The 18,349-nt window shown below is 44.6% G+C and overlaps 1 protein-coding gene and 1 long non-coding RNA gene across 4 annotated transcripts in view; one reads left to right on the top strand and one right to left on the bottom strand.

Moving 5' to 3' along the window:
- Window positions 1-5,925, top strand: part of LOC146202116 (uncharacterized) — a 674,799-nt gene extending 668,874 nt beyond the window's left edge. For all 3 annotated transcript variants that reach the window (XR_014703645.1, XR_014703646.1, XR_014703647.1), the window contains one exon: window positions 5,737-5,925. This is a non-coding gene — a long non-coding RNA (uncharacterized LOC146202116). The remainder of the gene's footprint in view (window positions 1-5,736) is intronic.
- Window positions 5,926-16,152: 10,227 nt separating this feature from the next.
- LOC146202115 (uncharacterized) lies at window positions 16,153-18,111 on the bottom strand. The gene is made up of 2 exons (XM_084584003.1): window positions 17,974-18,111; window positions 16,153-16,918 (listed from the first exon to the last, which is right to left on the bottom strand). Exons 1-2 carry the CDS (start codon window positions 17,983-17,985, stop codon window positions 16,568-16,570), a joined length of 363 nt encoding a protein of 120 aa, XP_084440129.1. The 5' UTR covers window positions 17,986-18,111; the 3' UTR covers window positions 16,153-16,567.
- Between the last annotated feature and the right edge of the window lie 238 nt (window positions 18,112-18,349).

Below are 18,349 nucleotides of genomic sequence, written 5' to 3'. Positions count from 1 at the left end.
CATTTGTGCGCCTTTCAAATGAACCATAATGGACCGCTCATGAGACTATCCCTTCTGCGTGCCGAAACGCGACCTCTTCGTTCTTTTCTCTCTCTTTCGTTCTTGTTTTCTCCGAGGAAGCGCGGCCGCCGCGCAGCAGTTTCGGTATATCGTGCACAGGTGCGTCTCCCCCGCCGTCTAGGAGTGATGCGTGCGCCTGGTTTTCTAAACTAAACCATGACTCGTATTAATGAGCGCTAACCTCGGTTAACGGCGGCACTCGCGTGCACGGCGTCCAGGTGTTCGCGAACGTTAACAAAGGCAAAAAAAAAAAAAAAAAAAAGGTACGGCGTGCGCTTTTCGTGTTTAAACCGGCTGGACGGCTCAGAAGCTTGGCATAATAAAGTCACGAACGCAGAGAATTTAAACTGCGCGTAGGGACACTTAGGAAGCTTAGAGATTTCCTTCGCGTTTCTGTAGAGCACAGTGGATGCCGCTATGCGTATCAGGAAGGGGGCGCGCAGAATTTCGCAATGATCGGGTCAGCATGAAAAACATACGTAAAAGCTGCCATGACGAGTCACCATTGAATGGTGAAAGATTGGAGGAATACTTGACTAGGATCAGCTCAGTGTGGCCGACGAAGGATGGATAACCGGAGCGGACCCTGAACTATTCCTAATTGGTAACTTCGCCATGAGCATTGATAAACCTGCTTTTCTCCTGTCATTAGCTCGCTATTGTTGTTGTCGTTGTTTACGCTAAACATATGAAAAGACACCTAACCTTAGCGGCGCTGCCTTTGTTAGAGCTAGAACAACCTTTTCTTTATATAGTGAACATTGTCTTGTATTTGTTAAACAAACCTTTTTTTTCTTGAACTGTCAGTGATGAATTCAGCCCTTGTTTCTAATTTTGTGTTTTTGTATTTCAGCAGGCGCCACAGTCAGTCACATCAGAACGTTAAAAAAAAAAAATAACATATCACTGTCATTTTGTACGGTGCTTCTTTTGAATGCGCTATTCAAACACTGAAGTGCGCGTGTCGTTCATGTTTTTTCTCGCTTCACACGCACATGTTTATGTCAAGCAAGGCGACAGAAACCACCTTGGTGAGGTTTACTCGTAGTTGCTACTAGCGGCGATGATCATTCAAGGTCGAAGCATCCCAAGGCACTGCGCTCGGGCCGCGTAGACAAGCAGACGAAAGCGTTTGTAGAAACACAACAAACATGAGCTGCTCCAGCATACGTGCGGTTCGCTTGCAATGCTGTCATACCTGCGAGCTGACAAAATGGCCAAGCAGGTTCTTGAGAAACTTCTGGACAGCACGAGCAAACAATGCGTACTCGGGGCTCTTAGCGCATCCGTGTGTAGTGAATTTCATGACAAGAAATCGAAGATGCAAGATTCAGAAATTTTACAGTTGCTTAGAGACCTTCCATGGAGCTCACGTCAAGGTTTAACGCAAGATGTCTGCAGAAACACGAAATGTGCTCAGAATGAGCTCGAAGTCTAACTCAATATGGCCGCCAGCATGGTGCTTCACTTGCACAGGAGCGGGACTCGTGGCCGGACTTTTTGGGCTACCCCAGAAAAATCGAACGCGGGACTCGAGTCAGCAAGTAGTCCGGGAGTGTCCGGTACTGCAAATTGAGTGCGTCCAGTGTGGGCATGTGGTAGGATCATACTCGCGTATGCGTCACGTTAACTGGCTCAGGTCTGCCTTACTTTTCGTTATGTTGCGTGCAGTTTGCGTTGACTGCACCGGTGACGCGTCAGCCATTCTATTCATCGCAGCTAGTATAATGATTTATATACAAGCAAGATCGACGCATAATAAATGACACCTTTACAAACGCCAGTACTTTTATTTGTGTGTTTAAATACAATGAAATTTCAGCGCTACTGCATTCGGCTTGCGATTTTTTGCCGACACCAGGAACCAATGGCGGCCATCTCACGTGGGATGAAATGGCGTGGTTCCAATGCCTGAGAAGCGTTGAGCTAGGGCCACGAATAGCTTTGTTCGACGGTCATTTCTTTGCGGTAGCGCAGTACTTTGATGCTTCACGCAGCTCGAGGTTAAAGTCCAATTTTCATGAAATGAAATGAATTTCTACAACCCCATCAAACACGTATTGTGTTCTGCAATTGGAGGAAAATCTGAAAACCTTTGTTTCTACGCTTGAACCCCTTATTTAGCAAAAATAACACAAAGGGCTCAAAACCTGTATTAATTCAGGCACGCCGCACACTTTCACAACCTCGGAATCGCCCTCTTATTTAAACGAAAACGCCTTAATGCCCAATTAATGAAGGTTTTTTTTTTTATCATCCAAGCTATTTCCGCAACGAAAAAACAGCTTCTGTATCCTTAAATAAACCACTCCACAATGTAAGAGACGAAAGAATTGACTGGACACTCGAAAAGATGCTGGTGACGATGATGAATTTTTAATGGCTCAAGGGCAGCTTCGACGAAAGAGTGCAGTGACACAACGAAGTTTTGTTTTATTGATTTTTTTTTAATATTTTACTTAAGGCCGGGTCGAAGATCAATTTGCTAAGCATTTCGCCTCCGATAAACCGAACTCCCGGCTAGGGGAAGTCTAACTGTGCCCACTATCACCAGTGGGTGCCCATTGGTGGCACTTTGGATATAACCTTCCCCCTCCTGCTCGTGAGGTGGATGCTCATATACCACTATGCCACCGATGGAGTAGGACAACACTCCCCAAGGCCCGCCGTGCAACTTGGCGACATTATTCGCCAATTCGCTGTTTCATGGTTTCAAAAAGCGATTCAAACCTTTATAAACGATGTACTACTGCCATTATATCCAGCAGGGATCTTTAATGTGGCTAGCAACACTGATTGATTGAAAACAGCGCTAGGCGCTTCGAGAAAACTTTTGAAATGTCGGGTCCATAGACGCGGGCGCTGTGTCACAAAGGCGAAATTTTGTTTCTATAGCAGGCTATATAGCGTATAGTAGGTTCTGTAGAGTCAGTTGAGGACCACACAAATTTTGTAGCTTGTTGGTCACATCAGCACAATGGCTAAAATTATTTTTTTGCTCTGAGGCTGTGTAGTATATGTCAGTCGTTTGCTGTCAAGGCCACCCCTGTTGTTGGCCACCGTTTTCATATGTAAATAAAGAAAGGATCTTTATTAACGGACATATTTTAGCATCCAACTCAGTTTCCCTTGAGATAAGGGTCTGCTGTAAAGAAATCGGCGTTTGTTTCATTGCGCTGCTTTTGTTCGGTCGTTCGTTATTGAACTTGTTTGTTTGTTTGTTTATCTTTGTTTTGGTTGCTCTTTGTCTTAAAATGGACGTTTACAATGATGTCCTCAGACACGCCTCGCCCGAAGAACTTATTCGCCACGCCTTCCTCTGGTGTCGGTGAGCGGCATGCAAATGACTGCACTTAGTCGGGATAGAGCGTGATAACGCTTCGAGGCTGGTGCCAGCTGCTCTTTCCGGGTACACTTGAAGAAAAAACAAACAGGGAAACTCTCACGAGTGTATGCCTTGACCCTGTCGTGCGATATTTCCGAACACGTTTTCATTCTTGCGCGGCCGCTCGTGAATTGGGAGCGGTTGCCGACACGCTCGACGCGTTATCACTCCCAACCACTACCAAGAACGACCTCCCGTTTGCATGAGAGGACGAACATGAGAGTGCGACGCGCGTTAAGCCTCAAGCGGTGTAATTGGACCGAATCTGGCCGTGATTTTCCGGTAAAAATGTTGAACGACGCGACCGTTTTCGACATATTCAATAAACACTCTGCCTTCGTCCAATGACTGGTTTGGAGTATAAATATATACGGAAATGCAAATGAAGCTGCCTCAGTAGGGTGGCGCAGTTAGGGCACTCGACAACTGTGTCAAAGGATGCGGGATCGAATCCCAGCCTCGGCGGCTGCTTTTTGATGGAGGCGAAAGCCAAGGCGTCCGTGTGCTGTGCGATGCCAGTGCACGCTAAAAAACCCTGCGTGGTCAAAATTTCCGGAGCCCTCCACTACGGCGTCTCTCATTGCCTGAGTCGCTTTGGGACGTTAAACTCTATAAACCAAATCAAATGAAGCTGGTTTTTTTTCTCCAAATAAGCCGAATTCACGTAAACGCGAAGATAAAGAAAACGCGAAATTTTGTTATCCGCATTAATCATGGCGCCATCCTTTAAGATATCATTTGCGACGCTTCACCAGTTAGATAAGGGAACTCAACACAAAATCTTGATGAACTATTATACAAATAGTCCGCTCAGTATTAGCATGTAAACTTTGGAGTTAAAGATTTTCGATGAGAAACTCTAGACCTCAACTAGTTTTTTAAGAAAACTCTATTTCTGGACTTACTTTCGTAAGCTCTGCTTACACCTATAAACGTCAGGCCTGAAAATGATTATGCTGTGAATATAACAGCACAAAAACAATGACAAAGCAATGAACACTGTCTTTTCTACTAGCAACACTTCGAAGCAGAAAAGCTAACTACTCACAATTTATGCAATCTAGAATAATATTACTACACTGTATACTCTAAATGCAAGGGTAATGGCAAAATGGTATACGCAAGTTACAGGACGCAAAACAACAAATCAAATGATTATTGCTTTCTGTCCGTCTCTCCTGTTCCACTTGCAATATTCATTTGAGAAAGCCATGACGAACTTCTCCGCTTGCCCGCTTTAAAGTTCAAATCTCTAGCAGACACACCCTACAGCTTCATTCGCGGCGGGGCTAACGGTCCCATCTTTAGCTTCATCCTCTGGGTTCATATATTCAGCCGATCTCTTCATACACGTCGCGGTAGATGAGAGCGTAGTGCTGGGGAAGGATTGAATGAAATCGTGTTCGAAACACTCCTACCTATGAGGCTCATGCTGACAAAATAGGACCTGAAGAGTGGATCTGGCTTGTCTTCATGCGTACATCAGCAGGATTTTTCATTTATCAGATTTGCACGCAGAATTTCTCGTTTTTCATTCTCGCTGCTTTTGCGAAAGGCGAAAGTAAAAGCTATGTATGAACTTTCTTTAACATCCAAATTTAACTTAGTTTCAGTTTCGGGATTTAGCTCATTTCGAAGTAAACTCCTCGAATATTTGATGAACGCTTATATGGAAATACAGGAAACTACCAAGTGCAGATAATAAAATGACTGGATTTAATGTTCTCGAGCTTTTATTGTGCGACTGCCTAGACAGCGTTCACATGCAAATGATACATATTTCGCTAACTCCTGCTGGTAAATATAGCTGTTAGGGAACACTGAGCGGTTTCTGCCCTCCCACTTGCTAGCGCCTTGATAATTTAACAATGACCGTTCCGCGACCACATCAAGCAGTACGTTCGCAGCACTTTAAAACCATTAAAAATTATGGGGAAACAAAAGCTCGGCCGTCAAAGGTATGACGTGATAGCATTTCACACACACGGGCAATGCTTTTTCCCTGTTTTATTTTTCAGTTTTATTTTTTACGTTTTTTATTTGTAACTTTGTTATTTTTTTATATACCGATACTTAGCATCATGAAGCATTGCCTCTTTATTCTGAGCATTTTTACACATTTTAACCTCGTTTTTCACATTTTTCATCTTCTTCATTCCTTTAATTCATCAATTTATCTATTAATACAATGATTTTATTAACTCATCATGGCCTATCACACACTAATCAGTCATCAATCCCTAAAGCCTCAAAGTTGCAGGATGTGATTTTTTTTTTTTTTTTTTGCGCAGCCTCCAATTATCTCCGACACGCGGTGCTGACTACCACTACTATTACTACACCGCGGGCATTTCGACCGAACGAGCTGTGTAAGTTATCGCTTAAAAACTCTCGGTGTGTAAAACTTTATAATCGAGGCCTTAAATACCCTTGAAAATATGAAAATTCCTGAACGTTTTTTTTTTAATCTTTATGTTCGACTATACTTAGCGGCTTAGGCCGAGCGTCTGGCCACAATGTAAAGCAGAATATCAGTCCAATCATATCGGTACCGCTATTTCCGACTGCTCGCTCAGCCCAGAACACTACATATAGCCTTTCTGTACCGCGGTCGAATTATGAAGCTTGTTTCATGGGCAGCGAAGAAAGCTATCAAAGTTTTTCACTATATATTTTAAGCCGTCATGGCTGTCCAATAGCATGTGCAATCTGCGGATTGCTCCAGACCCTTCGGCGCGCGAAGCTGCGGTAAAGCTTTCGACGTTTCTTCCGTGCGTATTCGGCACTGAGAAGTCATAGGAAAAGTGCAAAATACATTGGTAATGCATATAACTGTGTACCTGTAATGGTGTTTCGTTCGACCTTTGAAGAAAGTGGAACAATGTCTAAGTCAGGTGCTGAGGAGCATATATCGACCAGGTATATACACATCTGTCTTCATGAGACCTAACGTCGCATAAGAAACACTGGGAAGAATTTTCGGATCACTTGAATCTTGGTCGCTGGATCACCTGTCTGGGGATGGGCAGAATGTTAATTTGAGGCGCCTTTGAAAGTTTGTGAAATGACCTGAAAGTCAACCATCACATTTGCTGCATGGAGTTGATGACTTGTGAGCGACACGCCCTGCGTAATGCCTTCCGGGCGGCAGTTGCTGCGAACAAGTGAGGCCTCTATAGCCTCCTTTCAAGCCTGAATGCCCTGTTCCAGGATTGCTTACACGAAGGGACGACTTTGCCTTTGTTACTCGCCACGCAACATCCGCTCTCAGCTTTGTCTCTCCCCGTTGAGAGCGTTCCTTTTATTGAGCGAGTCATCCTTCATCTGAGCAAGTATGAGCAGTGTGCAAAACGAGTGATGCATTCAAACATGTATCCGATGCCTGTCAGGATCTCCTGGCTCACAAGGCTTCATTTTGCTTTTGGAATGACAATGATACGCAGGTCGTTTTTGATTCAGTACCAAGCCAACAATCCACTGTTATTCGTTTGAGCAAAGGACCCTAAATGTTTTGTGCGGGAACTAATTACACAGTCTGTAAAGTTATCTGTGCTATTAGTACCTACTGAAATGTAGGGCTTTTTGAGAATTCACATCGTTAATGTACAGATACATGTTGTCCTTTAAAAACGACACTGGCCATATAGCAGAGCAAGCTCTGAAGGCTGCCAAATGAAGTGCCAAGGACATGCTTGCATTTAAATGGAACGTAAACAGCTTAAAATGAATGCAACGAGGAAGACCTTACAAAGTACCCCGTTATTAGTGCCTTAGAGACTTTAGGAGTTTTGGATGACATTTCATCAAACCGACCGGAAAAGCATCAACGGGATTCACTGCTTGCTGAACACACAGAACTTCTCCGGAAAAAAAAGATAAGGCTTCTATTGTTCGAAAAACATTAAGCACCTCGGATTTTTTTTTTTTTTTTTGCACCGTTTTGAAGTTATATGTTTCCCCCTCTAACCTCCGGAGAGCAGTAAATATTATCCGTATTTTAACAATTAAAGAAGCTATTTAGAAATTGCACAGTTACGCCGTTACCAACATACCTGATGAAACAAAAACAAAAACCGAAGGGTAAAAGAAGCTTCCTGTAGGCGCAAAGAATGCGCACGCATGCCAAGTTTTAAGTTTGTGTCGCCTAAATTTGGAAGTCCCCACTGAGATGGCCGTAATCATATTAGGTTGGACACAAATCTTGGTCAAATTCGACGAAGTGCGTCAAATTTTGGAGTAAGGGGGGAAGGGGTAGCAAATGTTTGGGCTTTCCCATCCCAATTTTGAGGCCACTACTGAATTAGCCGTACTCGAATCAGGTTTGAGGTCAGTTGTAGTCAAGTTCCGACGAGTAGAAATTTTCGAAGTCCAGAGGCCAAATTTTGAGTTGACCTACAATATTTGGTTCAACACCAGATTTCGTCAAATCAAAATCTAGGAGCCCAGAGGGCCAATATAGAGAGAGGGTGGGGAGAGGGGGGACAGACACTTTCTGCGGACACGTTTCGCGGACACTTTTTAGTGCTATGAGCCTGTTAATGCGCAGGAACTTTTAAGCGTGCATGAAGTTCAACAGTGAAGGCAGTCAAATCTTTATTAAAGATGAAATTGAATGCAATCGGCAGAAGAAGCGAACACGTAAAAGGACATTTGCTGACGTGGTGGCACCTGCCGACAGTCATGCTGGAAAGACCGAGGCAGCGATTGGTATCGCGTATATTCGGAAATTAATCATCCTTAAGACGACTGAAAAAAAAAACAAAAACAAAAAACGAAATCATGTAGGACCTTTAAGCCATTGACCTTTCAATAGTTATGCAAAGTTTAATGAGCTTTCTTAATTTACCTTTCTATCAGCCTGTACTTGAGCCTGCAATTTAATTATGGGAACAATTTTAGTTTGCCTATACGGGGGTATCGAACAAGGTCAAGAGTGCACAGGAACTGATATACCCAATGCCTGAATTACTAACGGGCTTCAAGCGATGTATAACTCATATTCCTTTTTCGGTTCAGTAAAAATTAAAAAAAAAATGTTTTGATGAGGGGGTTCGTTTTGTGTCTGAGCTACTAAACACAAAGTTCGTTTGAAGCCCTTGACGTTGCTATGTCAGTGCCTTAAAAGTATTCAAAAACATTTGAAATTACTTTTGCTTTTTTAAATTTAAAGTTGTTTCAAACCTCACTCTTTATAAAACAGTGATTCTCGCTTTGCGTTGCGTACAGAATAGAAATATATACGGTAGCCACGAGTCTTACGCCTGAGCATTTCTCTCTCATTTTTTTTTTTTTTTCTATCGATTCTGCGGTAGAAGTGTCTTTTCGCATAAAAGTGGCTGATAGCCCTGCCAGCGCGCTGATGCCCGCGGCTGCGAGGAGACGACAAATCCACTTTATTTGCCACTGCCCCTTCGTTGTGCACTGCGCCGGGGTGTTTGAGCAGCCGGTCAATTGTCAAAGAAAAGCACTGTTCATGATCATCGAGCCCAGCACTTGTCAGCCGGCGGGACCGTGAAGGAGCTGCTGTATTTACTCGGAGCCAACAGCCCGAACGTTTTCGACTCTGAGGCAGGAATTATTCGCGGGCGCGCGCGCGTGTGCCTACACTACGCCTTCCGTTTCTCAACTTTCTTTCTGTGCCTCGACTACTCAGGCCAGGATTGAACACCGTTTGCTTGTATGCTTAGTCTTCCTCGCCTTACTTTATTTAATAAATATGCAATAGGTCACACTGACAAGTACGGAAGCCTTCGGCTATTTATCATCGCGTCGCGCGTAGCTAGGAAACAATGTGTCAGCGCCACCGTTACAATGCCCGCCAGTTCACAGCGCGCATGCGCCTTTCACAAGTTCCTACTTTACGTTCACACCGTAAACAACCCATGGAATGCAGTGCTTGATGAAAAATCGTGTGGTTGGGAGTATTCATGGAATATAATAGTCGCAAACAACCAATAGCAGACCAGAAAGTTTTAGGGCCTCAAACTCAACAATGACGCGAAAGGTCCCATTTTGAGCAGTTCTGACCGCAAGGGCTATTAGTTACACTACAATAGTGCACTGAAACGAGGAAAAACACCTAAATTTATACGTGCAAAAAAAAAAAATTATGCACACTGCTCTAATCCTGCTTCATTTACTGCGACAAACAAGAAGGTAAATAGCGGAGCCCTCCACACACAGAGACCGTATAGCTTACGCAAACTCACGATAGAAAGAGGAAGAGGAGGCGGAGTAGAATAACTTGAATCCTTGCGAGGCATTATTGAACATACAGCCCTTTTGTTGCCTTCCCCGCCTCCCTTCATGTCATTCTGTCTCTGTGTGGTGTGATCGGAGGCGAAGAATTTACTTTCTGGTATTTGTTTCATCAAGTCACACCTGGAAAACATTTTGATGCCATGCTTGCCCTGCTATATTTTATGTGCCTCATTGAAAGATTGACGTCAAGAGATGAATATGTCTGGTTGCGTTGTCATCGTACAGTTTATGCGCGTGCGTATGGGCGGCCATGAATCATCATAGTACGCTAGCATTTGTAGCGTGTGTAATATTCGCCTTACAAAATGAATGTATAAATAAAATCTAGGACTGCAACAATGCTGGACTTGCAGCCCTCTTCGAAGTAATGCCGTTTTTGTCATTTGCTTCGTGTTATTCTAATCTAACGTGCAAAGGCGTCAATAGCTATGCGGGTACGAGCTCTCCTCTCCTGAACATTACAGCAGCACAAACACTACGCCGCTTTGTGTAAGCGACAGCTGCTCAAATGCTCAACGTAACGTCATTTTTAGGCTTTTTTTGTTTCATAAATTTAGCCATGCCCCATTAAATTCGACACTTTTGTTGGAGATAAAAAATGTCCGTGAAAGGATTTGTCCGTAATAAAGAATCATGAAAAAAAAAAACGCCTTTGCAGGAAAAAAAAAAAAAAACATTGGAAAAATGTCTGCTGTGTTGCATAATAGTGGCTAGTGCAGCGAAATTAGACAACATATTGATAGTTTCTTATATGTTATCCTGATTACTGCTGCCGTTAAAATAAATCGGTGCAGTTTCCAAAGCCTATAGTGTTCGATGAAATACCTAATGGCGTCTTATAACATAATCGTATACATCTCATTTGAATGGTCATTGTCCATATACGGCCGGTACCTATATACACTCAGCCGGCCGACAGCTGTCCTATATAGCTTTATACTTTGCAGAAAAAGTATTCGCAAGCATTTTTCCATTAAGGCGAAATTGTAAAATGCTACAACATTTCACCTCGAAACAGCAATGCTATAATACCGCACAAAACAGGCCGTCATTCAGGCACCTGAATAGGACAAGCTGGCGGGTTAGTTGGTGCTGATCTATTGCGGTTGACAGCGCTTAGATACACGGATAGAGCACAGAAAACAGAAATGATTATGACACAGGCGTTTAGCTTCAATTTTATTCCAGAACCGCCGAGCCACAAAGATCATCGAAAGTCGGTGCTGTTTTTTGTACACACAAACAAAACAAAACAGCACCAACTTTCGGTGATTTTTGACGCTCGGCGGTTCTGGAATAAAGTTAAAGCTGTGTAGTCGCCTGTGTAGTCGTCATTTCTGTTTTATGTGCTTTGCCCGTGTGTCTAAGCGCTGTCAACAGCAATGATTCAGGCACCTGCACTTTCACTTTGCCTTTCGCAGGTGTACACTCTTAAAAGTAAATGAATTATTTGGCCGAAACTTCATTTTCATTGCAGTAACGAAGTAAAGGCCAGTGGGCTGCTACAGGTCCTGTACGTTTTCCTACCCATTTTTTTTTTTTTGGACAGCTAATTCACACATTAACTAGACGAAAATAGATTAGAAAACTTTCGTCTCCGCAATAATTATTCTTTGTCTTTATTAATAACTGGTACGACTAAATCATGCACACCTGCCCGCATGAAACCTGACGGAAGAATCATTACAGGCGAGATTCTTTTACGTGCAGTCACAACGGCTAAGTTGCGCGCGCACGCATACACGTTTATCTAGGTGACATCCGACGTCAAATTCTGTGCTTCCCAGTGCGCCAATATGTTCACAGCAGAGCCCAGTGAGTACAGCAGATGAGAGATAGCTTTGCAGAACAGGTATAGATGTGATCATGCTTCGCTCTCTTTGCTCCTCGGCCTACCTGTCCGTGCGATCAGGATGGTTTTGAGTGCATCTGTAAACGATCAGAAAATGCGCATTTATGCATTAGGTTTGTGTTTGGTTGACGGTGCGAGCATGGAAACCAAACTCCAGCTGCACCTGACTGCAGCTCAGTCTCCCTGTTATCCATTAGAAACATTTTAGAGTCACGAAAAGTTGTTTTGTGAATCATCCGGGGAATAAATACAAATAATTAGGGACATGCAGCTCTCAATGGGGCTCGTTTGTAATCAATGCATGCTATGCAGAGTGGTTATACCTGGCTAAATTGTTCAGGCGGAAGTATTCTGTTCTCTATATGCGCTCATTGGTCACTTTCGAAGGTAGGTGGAGAAAAAAAATGGGAGGGGGGAGGCGCTTCCCCACCTTGAAGTCTTTGTTTTCATGACTGCAAGGAATGTGTGGGCTCCAGAGGATCGCTCGCAAGAGAACGAAGCTGCTGAAGGTCAAATTTGGGGTCTTGCTCAAGCTCTAGTCGAGCATGCCCAGATCGAGTTGTTACATTCTTAAAAGCGGGGAAAAAGAAAAAGACGGAGACAAAGCAGATAACAGTACCCCTCATCTATTGAACGTGCACTGCCTGAGCTCTGTTCTAGTCATCTTTCTGGCCCTTGCCTCCTGCGCCTATTTTTTTACCCTTTTGTTCAAATTCTACGCTTGTCTGCACGCTGGAAGTCATCGTCGACATTGAATACGCACAAGGCAGGCCTCTGCGCAATTCAGCCTACTGGAATTATCGCCACATAAAACGGGCTGTATTAAGACGAAAGCCTTTAACGGCTCGTGCTGTGGGCCACGATTCTGTCGCACACTTCCGTCACACTATAGCTAATGTGACGTCACAGCCAATTAGGCGACAGTTTCGAAAATTTAGTCAGTAGGATTCTGGTCAATCAAACTGGTGACGTCATCGACGTAATTTAGTAATTTAGCAGTGATGATATCATAGCAATAATTGATCATTAATTAGTAATTAATTTATTAAAAACCCATCTGCGCCAGGAATCAAAACTCCACCCCTCGGATGCCCAGCCGAGCGTTTTAAACAACGTTTGCGCCACGCCCGAGATCGTGAAACGCACATCGTAATCCTCCTTGTCTACCATGAAGATGATAGCAGCGACGACAATGATGCTGCAATTAGTTTTAATGACAATGATGACATTAGCGATGATAATGACGTTGCATTCAATCGATAATGGTAATGCGATCATAATGATGCACCTTGTACGCCGGCAACGCTCAGGGTTTCTAATTTCTGTAGTGTAGGTTCCACAGTGCTCTCGGAATTTTCTTTCCCTGCTCGATCTTTCTATCTGTGTTATGAGTAAGCCCTACTTACACAGTAGATGGCTAGTGTTTTTTACGTGGACTACGCAGTGCAAAATTTCCAGACGACGCAGCTTATATAGTCGGCGCTGAGATCATTGAAAGCCTTCTATACTCAGCACTCACCTTATGGCTGCTAACTTTTTCAATGGTTGTGATTATGGTTTGCTAATCGCTGAAACCTCGCTTTTCCATATCCTTTTCTGTTGTTTTGGAGTGGTATTAAGATGTAAAGCAAGATAAGTTTGTCCGATATCAGGTACCGTTGGGCGAAGGCTCAAATATTTGTCAATGATCATATTTCTCATACCAAGCCCGCACACAAAGGAGATTTAGTATGACGAAAAAAAAAAATAGGCGTATATTTTTTGAAGTTTCTCCTTTGTTTTCATTTCAGGAGACTGCCAGCACTGCTCAGTGTTGGCTTGTCTACCTTTCGTCGTTAATGCGGCGGTATAAAGTTCGCTGTTCCTATTGCGTATACGCTCGACATTATTTCGACTTTTTTTTTTTTTTTTTTTTGGGTGCGTGGACAAGCTGATAAACTTCAGTGCTGAAAACGTGTTGGGCCGTCTGTGCAGTTGGTGCAATTGGAAAACGACTTTGGTTTGTCCGGCAAAGACAGGACAGATGTAGGCCGTTGGAGGGCCGCCTATAGGCACGTTCATAAACTACTCGCAACTGAGTTCACAAGTTTGGGATTTTAGTAAGATGAGTGATATAAGATGAGGAGGTAAGTTTAAGGATGCAAATGTGCGGCTAAATTCACCTGCTACTCAAGTAGCTTCGATAGCGAGATCAGAAAGGCCTGTGAATGTCTTTCCACCTTTTGACAAGAAAATTACCTACAAAAAAGTGGCCTTAGCATTCAACCTTGTGCACCTTTGTCCCAAGCGATGCCGCATTTTATTGGACCTTGCTTCACAAAGCCGACTTGCCGCCGCCGCACGCGTCCCTGCCATACATACTACATAGCCACATGCGCGTCAAGGTGCGTACAAATTTTGTAAATACGCTATTCGTTAACGATTACTGATTAGTACGCAACATGCTTGGCGGCTCGTAAACCCGTTCAAGATGTCTGATGGTCGTTTTCACACAGAGCAAGAACTGAGAGAAAGAAGGTAGGCATCTGTGCCAATGCTTCGTAAGGGGTCAGGCGCAACTAGTTGTGCTAATGGATGCTTTGTGACTGCACAGGTATATTTAAGAAGTCAGTAGTCACCGAAACAAGAGAACATAAAATGCCCTTCCGTTTATTTTATATAAGGTGTCGATCTATGACAGTTGTTTGAAGTATTCGTCATAGAAATAGTATCGAGCAGCCGGTGTTTCTTCATAAAAGTAGAGGTTTATAATGGCGCTTGCAAAATTCTGTGGTTTTGTTTCTTAACATTTTCTCATGAATTCTACCTCTTGAGCAATTTCAGCAATTAATAGGATCAATTCTAACCCTAATTAGTGAAGACAGGTCGGCTCTCCCAGTATCTGCGCCCGCGTCGTTATGTTCAAAACCTGCAGTTGCGCAGTGGGCGCTTCCAAGTGTTCAGCTGGAAGGGCCTGAACGCAAAAGCGTTTGCTTGCACAGATATTCAGAACTAAGAATTCCTTTTGCATGCGGGCAGCAGGGCGCCAACGTTAGTGCATCAAGGATATGCGTGAAAACTCAAGCTCGACAGAGGTAGCACTTCAGCGAAGCTTTTATTCATTAAGTGTATTTTTTATTGAAAACTTCATAGCACGTTTCGACTGATCTCACGTCTGTTGATCTGCTGGAAATTTCGGCTACTGCCAATTGTTTCCGTCTACAAAATCCAACTACAAAGTGAGATAAAGTGTTTTACGAGCTAGCGCATCCTATTTTTGTTTATATTCTCAAGAAGGGGAATTCTTTCCCACTTTGGCTTCCAGGCTGCCCTGGCTTCTTTTTGGCGACTTTCATGCGAATTCTTCATGCTAGTTTTTCCTGATGAGTAAGTAAGGAAAAGAAAAAAACTAAATTTCCCCTGTTGTTGCGCCCTAAGTGCGTGTATTCATCCGATAATATTGTTGCGAAAAAGAAATGTTGCAAAGAAGAAGATCGGCAGTGGCGCGAGAGGAGCCCCCGTGCGGGGCAAGCCATTAAACCATCCTTCACCCTGTCGCCATGTTGTGCCGTCTTCTTGCATGCCACCACGTAACATTTTCGTTGGAGATACGGGATACGTCATCCCCATCATCACCTTGGAGCATCGACGCGATCCGTACGCCGGGATCATCAGCCGAGAGCCCTGGGATATCACCGCGCAGCTTCGCCTTAGCCCTCTTGCCCTGACCTAACCAGCCGCAACTACCGCCGCCAAGCCCCCAGCCCGGATCTGAAGGCAAGGCGCACAGACGAACCAACCAGAGCCGAGACCAGAGCCGAGACCAAAGCAAAGACCTGAAGGAACCGAAGCATATGAACACGCAACCCCCGCCCAGCCGCCCGACGTGACCTGGAGCCATCGGTCCCATGGATGCTTTGGTGGCGGATGGTTGAAGGGCTCCAGGGGAGGCGGATTACCCAAGCATCATCGTGGGCATCGTCATCGTGGTGGCAAGCATATCATTCTGTTCTATCGTTTCTTCAACATCCTCACCGTCACGTCACCACCGACTTAAACGAGCCGGTGGCCCCGGGAAGTGTTGCGGAGAAGATCGGCAGTAGCGCTAGAGGAGCCCTCGCGCTAGGTCAGCCATTAAATCATTCTTCACCCTGTCGCCATGTTGTGCCGTCTTCTTGCTTGTCACCACCACGTAACAACATAGACAGCATAAGTCAGACGGAGAGAGGCTATTTTCTGCTGGTGGCCTTGCTTCTTCCCTGCTGTTATCGCAATAGAATACAGGCAGCTAATGATGGTTTATGTTTGTGGTTTGTGAGGTTTAACGTCTAAAAGCGATTCAAGCTCTGAGAGACGCCGTGGTAGCGGGCTTCGGAAGTTTCGACCATCAGGAGGTCCTTAACGTGCACTGACATTGCGCAGCACACGGGCGCCTTGCTTTTCGCCTCCATCGAAAAGCGGCCGCCGTGACCCGGATTCCACCCCGCATACCATGGCACAGCATTCGAGCGCCGTAATTACTGCGCCACCGCCGCAGGATCCACAGCCAGTAAATGAAAACAATACAACCATCATTGCATTTGTGTTTTCTTTTTTGGTTTTTAATTTTTGTAGTGTAAGATATTCGGAGCACATGATACAGGCACAAAACAGAGGGCGTCCCTTTGTCATCCAATTCACACTCCTCAGCCACACCTGATGTCGACTAGCGCTTCAGTGATCTGATAAATTTGTTTGTGCAGTGGTGTGGGACATCACTGAAGGGCACCTAGCGACAGAAAGTGCTTGGCTCCTAGTGAACACTGCATTCGTGTATGGCTACTGCCAAACTACGATTCTCATTTCTGATCACTGACAATCTACAGACGTGTGGACACAAACCTCACGCTTTCAGCTAAGCGGTCTCCAGGAGTCTAAAGCATTCGCTGTGCTTTAGGCGTTCTCGAGACTATGTTCTTCTTGTATCCGCATGTCCGTAGAAGCCTGAGTGCTTCTACGAATACCCTTGAACTATTTTCTAGCCTAGTTTCTTATCCTTTAACGGCAACCTTCGCGTAGCCACCACCGAGGCCGCCTCCGTAGCCGCCGCTGACCAGGGCTCCACCGTAGCCGCCGCCGTATCCGCCACCATGGCCGTAGTGACCGAAGAGGGTAGAACCATGGCTGACCCGGTTCACATTGTGCACGGTCTTGACCAAGAATGAGGGTCCTGGAACTGTCTTCACAAGGCCCAGTCCATGTTCTAAGCCTCCTCCGTATCCATGACCCCCGAAGCCCCTGCCGAAGCCACCGCCATACCCGAGGCTATATCCTCCACCGTATCCTCCCACAACTCCGGCAATGCACACACCGGCAAAGCCGCAGACGAAAAGGGCGAGAAGCTGCGAAAAAAAATAAACAAGAGAAGGTCAGCAGCAGTAAAGCAGTGCACAGGTTGTTTCTGAACTTAAAGGAAGCATAGCACGTAAGCCTTGGGCATTAACAACATTTTGTGTTTTCTGGATTGAATGCTTCATCATCTTTTACACATGCACATTCTGTTTTGCAGGTTCTCCGAAAGGACAGCTGAAGTTTTTCCAATATTACGAAAAGTGTACTTCCAAGTAGGGCTCATTCAATCATCTTTTTCTAGTGCGCACAATGAAGAACATCAACGCTTCGGCACCTGTAATAAAAACGCTTTCATCTTGTACTAAAGAAAGATATTGTTCCAATAACTTTGAGCCTTTCCATAACTTGAACAGAGCCTTGGCAGTAGGTACTCGATTCCTATGATGTTTTCGACACTAATAGCATAGAGATTATACTATAATGTTGGCAATATTATATAGTGGCTCCCGTGGGTGCAGCCAAGGGGCTACAAAGAAACAGCTTTATGAGGTTTTCGCCACTTCAAAAAGTCATTTTCTTTTTTTCTGATCCTGAAGCGCCACCAAACTGGAACAGCTACGCTACCAACAAACTAACCAGGATTCCGACAGATGGCAGGATGTCACCAAACTAATCAACAAATCGGCGCGGGAACAGTGCTAACCTTCCTTTTTTTTTTTGACATTCAACAAATAATTTAACCCTAAATGCTAAGTGTTTTGTATAAAAAAAAGAAGAAGAAAAAAAAGACGCGTTAAAGGGACAGTTTCAGTCTCTAAAGGAGGGCTTTTTCAGAAAGTTCTACTTACCGGACTGCTAAAGTTTTGTTTTGGTTTTGCCGTGCGCCGAAAAAAGGAAGAGCGCTTTCATCGTGCTATCTGTACACAGTAGCTCACGTAACTATGCTCTCGTTAATTGGGAGGCAAATACAAGCGGTAGCCAGTGGTCGAAATTATTTAGGCAAAGACGAAAGGTGACCGCAAATGCCGTCACAGTTCGTACTCTGCCTACTGAGGGGCTTCCGTTTCGTGAGCCACTGAGCGGCACTCCCTCTCCCAACACTCACCAGGCTCTTCATGGCTGACTTAGGCTGGATCTTTGCTGTCGACGAGTGACTTGTCTTCGTCTAAGTGCTGGATGTCGCTTATATACTCGGCGCAATCTGCCTTCCGATGCATCGAGACAATTGGTCAGGCGGAGTGGTCATCCCTCCCTTCTTTGACCAACATACACTTGCTCTCTCGTCGCCGCATTTCCGCTTCTAGTAGCCGCGCCCCATTTCGCACTCTGAAGTGCATTGGAAATGCCGTCGATGGATGCCGTAGTTGTCGCCCTATCGAATGCGACAATTAAGAGGCCAGGCCGGTGGTGTGTCTTATTTTTGCTCTCCCGGACGTCCCACCTTGGACGTTGAAGAAAAGGCAGTGAAAATGCACGCCATT

This window comes from Amblyomma maculatum, chromosome 1 (genome assembly GCF_055883805.1).
Source record: "Amblyomma maculatum isolate TAMU_Amacu chromosome 1, ASM5588380v1, whole genome shotgun sequence".
Classification (NCBI taxonomy): Eukaryota; Metazoa; Arthropoda; class Arachnida; order Ixodida; family Ixodidae; genus Amblyomma; species Amblyomma maculatum.
This window is presented reverse-complemented; position numbering and strand designations above follow the sequence as displayed.